At 42.7% G+C, this 5,000-nt stretch overlaps 2 protein-coding genes across 2 annotated transcripts in view; one reads left to right on the forward strand and one right to left on the reverse strand.

The window, feature by feature from the left end:
* The window catches only part of LOC308369939 (NACHT, LRR and PYD domains-containing protein 1 homolog), a gene marked incomplete at both ends in the record, with an annotated part of 395,357 nt that overhangs the window by 179,663 nt on the left and 210,694 nt on the right, over positions 1-5,000 (reverse strand). The window lies entirely within an intron of this gene.
* LOC308369916 (arf-GAP with Rho-GAP domain, ANK repeat and PH domain-containing protein 1-like) overlaps positions 1-5,000 on the forward strand; it is a gene marked incomplete at its 5' end in the record, with an annotated part of 89,733 nt that overhangs the window by 18,111 nt on the left and 66,622 nt on the right. Inside the window, 3 exon segments of the mRNA XM_080844478.1 lie at positions 499-698; positions 2,393-2,478; positions 3,733-3,915. Of these exon segments, the coding sequence (XP_080700604.1) occupies positions 499-698; positions 2,393-2,478; positions 3,733-3,915 (469 nt within the window).

A 5,000-nucleotide genomic window follows, 5' to 3' on the forward strand; every position in this document is an offset into this window, starting at 1 on the left:
ACACACACACACACACACACATACAGACACACACACACACACACACACACACACACACACACACACACACACACACACACACACCGAACACACACACACACACACACACACACACACACACACACACACACACAGTGCGTTCGGGGGTGCGGGGGAGTGTGTGTGTGTGTGTAGCTGTGTATCCATCTCTGTTTTTATGTGTGTGTGTGTGTGTGTGTAGTTTCGTGGCAGACTCGGATCAGCTGAAGGAGCAGTGTGTGTGTGATGAGGGAGAGCATCTTGGCCACACTCTAACACTCTGAGTGTGTGTGTGTGTGTGTGTGTGTGTGTGTGTGTGTGTGTGTGTGTGTGTATGTGTGTGTGTGTGTGTGTAGTTTCGTGGCAGACTCGGAGCAGCTGAAGGAGCAGTGGGTGTGTGTGATGAGGGAGAGCATCTCTAACAGTGTGTGTGTGTGTGTGTGTGTGTGTGTGTGTGTGTGTGTGTGTGTGTGTGTGTAGTTTCGTGGCAGACTCGGAGCAGCTGAAGGAGCAGTGGGTGTGTGTGATGAGGGAGAGCATCTCTGAGGCGCTCTCACACTCCGAGGTGATTGACAGGATGTGGGCGGAGCCTTCCAACGCCCTCTGTGCCGATTGCTCCGCCCCCAGGCCGGAGTGGGCCTCCATCAACCTCTGCGTGTGTGTGTGCAAGCGCTGTGCAGGTCTGTGCCCACACACACACCATATACACACACACTAAACACACACATACCATGCACACACACTTCATATACGGGCCATTCTACCGAATTTGTGTAATATGCAGTCCCTCAACAATAAAAACTATTTACAAAACAATTAGGTATTTAGGCATAGATATTTAATTAGAAAATGTTATGGTCTATATAAACCCAATGTATACATGAGATAGTGATAAGCTAAATATATACAAAATCATCATTTATAGGGTACTTTCTATTGGGAAGTAGCTGTCCCCAACCCTGACATCTAAATTTCAATGCCTTTAAATAACACTTTTCAATTTTTTTCGATTTTTTTCAATGATTTAATTTCAAAGATCTTTATGATTGGGTTGAAACAGAACTTGGAATATTTAGATTTATTGTGGGTTTAATTTTTAAATCAATTTACTATACTCAAAAAAACATGTCCCTAGTTTTCATGTCACTACCGAAACACAAGAGTTTTAGTCCATTGGCTGAGCCTGTGATTTAGCCACGACTCTGCATTTTTGACCATATAGTGACACTGCATCTCTGTCCCTCATGGTTGAATGGTAAGTAGCTAAATCCCATAGTTTTTATATAAATGTGTTCCAAAGTCTGAAAATCGACGTGTAACCTTAAGAATTGTCACTACCGAAACGCATGTTTTTCTTCAATTAAGTAAACCTTTTGGGGTTTCATGGAAAATCTTATGTTTGTATGTGTGTTCACCTCTTTAAAGATGTGTTTGCAAGCCGTGTGCTTGCTAGAATTCTTTATTTATGCTTAAAGTTAGCTAGAATTGTCACTACCGAAACAGTCACTACCGAAACATATGGTAGTGACCAGATGATTTCGGTAGTGACAAAATGAAATGGTAAGTAGTTCAATCCCATAATTTTTAAATAAATGTGTTGTGTGGACTAAAGGGCGGCCCAGAGCACCTTTTGGATGATTTTGGGAGAGAAATGAACATCCATCCAACATTGCAGTCACTACCGAAACAGTGCAGTCACTACCGAAACAGATATATTGAACTTGAAAACTTGGTAAAAAAATAATTTCTATGGATTTCATTGTGAAAACCTTCAAGAAATATTTGTAAAAACACTCTTCAGAGAAGGGAAGGAAACACAATCTGAACAGGTCAATAATAATACTTTTTTACTATAGTAAATGTGATGTTTCGGTAGTGACAATTTTTGGAAGAGGAAAAACATTCCAACACATTCTGAAAATACAATATAAAATTTGACTGTTCTTTTACTAGATATTTGTACTTTAGATATGGTACAATATACATACGGACAAAGTTTTGGGAATAAACCATAAAAAAATTCAAAATATATCCGACATGACTTTGCATCAATTCGGTAAAATGGCCCATACACACACTCTCACACACACACAAACACACACACACGCTTCATATACACACACACACACACACACACACCATAAACACACACACGCACACACACACACACACACACACACACACACACACAGCATAAACACACACACACACTCTCACACACACACACACACACACACACACTCTCTCTCACACACACACACACTCACACACACACACACACACACACTCACACACACACACACACACCATAAACACACACACTCACACACACACACACACACACACTCACATTGACCTGTTCCCTTGTTTGCAGGGGAGCACCGGAGTCTGGGGCCCAGCATCTCTAAGGTACGCAGTCTGAAGATGGACCGCAAGGTGTGGACAGAGGAACTCATACAGGTGTGTACACACACACACAAACACACACACACACACACACACACACACACACACACACACACACATGCATGCAAACACAGATTTCTATCGTAATCCAGACATTAATTCTTCACGAAAGCTCTGCGAGGCCATTGGCTTCATGAAATCAAGTGGTCTTGATGGGGCAATGCCACAGCTGTACAAACTAATGTGTCTGATTGCAACCATTGGTGCTACTTCTGCAGGGGTTGAGCGAAGTTTTTCGTGCTTGAAACTAATCAAAAGTTACACACGGAACACAATGGGGCATGAGAGATTGAAACATTTGGCCATGATTTCTATTGAAAAGAAAATTCTGAAGTCTCTTCAAAAAAATCCTGCCAGACATTTTTGCGACTCAAACAGCGAGGAAGATCGACTTGATCTTCAAGTGAACGCATATTTAATTGGCTAACAGTCTGCAGCTATTGAAAGCATCAGCATTTCTGAAACATTCACAAACATCCATCTTGATTTTTGTTTGTTAAGTAATGTTCTTGTTCATGTCGATACGTTCTTGTTCATGTCGATACGTTTTGTTTAAGTTCATAGGCCTTTTGTTAGTCTGACTGTTCTTGTTCAGCTGACATTCTGAATGGAAATTGTTAATGAATGTTTCAGAACGCGATGTGTTTCGTATCTATTCTAATTAAGTTGTCACTTGGGGGTTGGCATCATATTAGGCTACTTAGTGAAGGATTCAGAGCCTGATGCATTTTAAATGGCATCACCTTTGGTCTTGTGTCTTAATTTTCCTTAAAACAATTGCAGCTGAAAATAAAATTAGTAATAACCAGTAGCTTCAGTTATTGAGGGGGGAAATAGGCCCAGAATTTTGTATTTAGTTTTTCAAATCAAGAGTAGGCCTGATTTGACTAATTGGCTTTGCATCCTTTCCTTCTGGCCTTGTCTAGTCCAAAGACATGGTGTCCACCAGCTTTCAAAGTACAATGATGCCACGGCTTTGTATCAATTGTATCCCTGTACCGTTGTTCACAAACACCCTGAAACAACGTGTATCTTACATACTTATGCCACCAACAGAATAATCAGACCAATGGCAACCAAGCACGCAGTCCTTCCTCCCTCACTTTAAAAACCAAAAACCGCCACTGGTATACACACACAGAACATACACACATTGACAGACACACATATATACACAATCAACACATACAGAGGTGTTACAAATGCTTCATACTCACACTGTCCCTCTCTGCCTTACCTGTGTTGCAGGTGTTCCTGTTGCTAGGCAACGAGCGGGCCAATCAGTTCTGGGCGGCGAACGTTCCCCCTAGCGAAGCTCTGAGCGCGTGCAGTAGCAACGAGGAGCGCCGGCGCTACGTCATGGCAAAGTACCGGCAGGGGAAGTACCGGCGCTACCACCCTCTCTACGGCAACCAGCAGGAGCTCGACAACGTAAGTGTGTGTGTGTGTGTGTGTGTGTGTGTGTGTGTGTGTGTGTGTGTGTGTGTGTGTGTGTGTGTGTGTGTGTGTGTGTGAGTGAGTACCGCCGCTACCACCCTCTCTACGGCAACCAGCAGGAGCTCGACAACGTAAGTGTGTGTGTGTGTGTGTGTGTGTGTGTGTGTGAGTGAGTACCGCCGCTACCACCCTCTCTACGGCAACCAGCAGGAGCTCGACAACGTAAGCCCCACCCACGGCAACCACCCCCCCGCACTCACATTTACACAGACTACGAACGAGACTACTAGCGAGATTACTAACGAGATTACTAACGAGATTACTAACGAGAATACTACGAGATTACTAACGAGATTACTAACGAGATTACTAAAGAGTGGAATTGGTGTTTTCTGAACACTGATTTGTTTCTGTAGAACAGTCAGTGCGGTTACATGATGGCATAAACCCGATTTCGGCAAAGCCCGGCTTCTCTATCCATGGGGGGTTAACGGCGTTATCTCACGGTACATGGCAGTGACAAATCCAGATCTTGGCCGTGTCAGTTCAAATCAAATGTGGAATGTTTACAAGCTGGCATCTTCTACCGTTGATTAGACAGTAAAGAAGTTGTGAAATGAAACAAAAACACATCCCAGTTAAAGTTGTATTAGTATTGATTGATTCACATCGATATGAATGGATTACATGACTAACAAGTGGTGGAAAAGTAATATCAAAATATTTGTTCAGTGAATTAGTGCGTTCTGTCCACAACAGTCGCAGTCAACGTTTCAGTATTTCAAAGTGAATGAGAGGGATCACAAGAACAGTGAGCGTCTAGCAGCGATTATCATATCATAGACATATATGATGCATGTATATGTCTATCGGCAGGATCTCAAGCATGCGCAAAAGTTGTTGTTGTCCAGTTGTAATCTAGTTCCGAGAGTTACATGCGCGCGTTATCCGATTTCCAGCGTAATCCGATCATTTATCTGGGGGTGTAAGTCTGATTTCAGTCGGACACAGGAAATCTAGATTTGGAGAGTTACATGAATTGGATCTTCGATTGAAACCCGACTACGCTCGAAAACTGG

The sequence above is a fragment of the Sprattus sprattus genome (assembly GCF_963457725.1).
Source record: "Sprattus sprattus genome assembly, chromosome: 9".
NCBI lineage: Eukaryota > Metazoa > Chordata > Actinopteri > Clupeiformes > Clupeidae > Sprattus > Sprattus sprattus.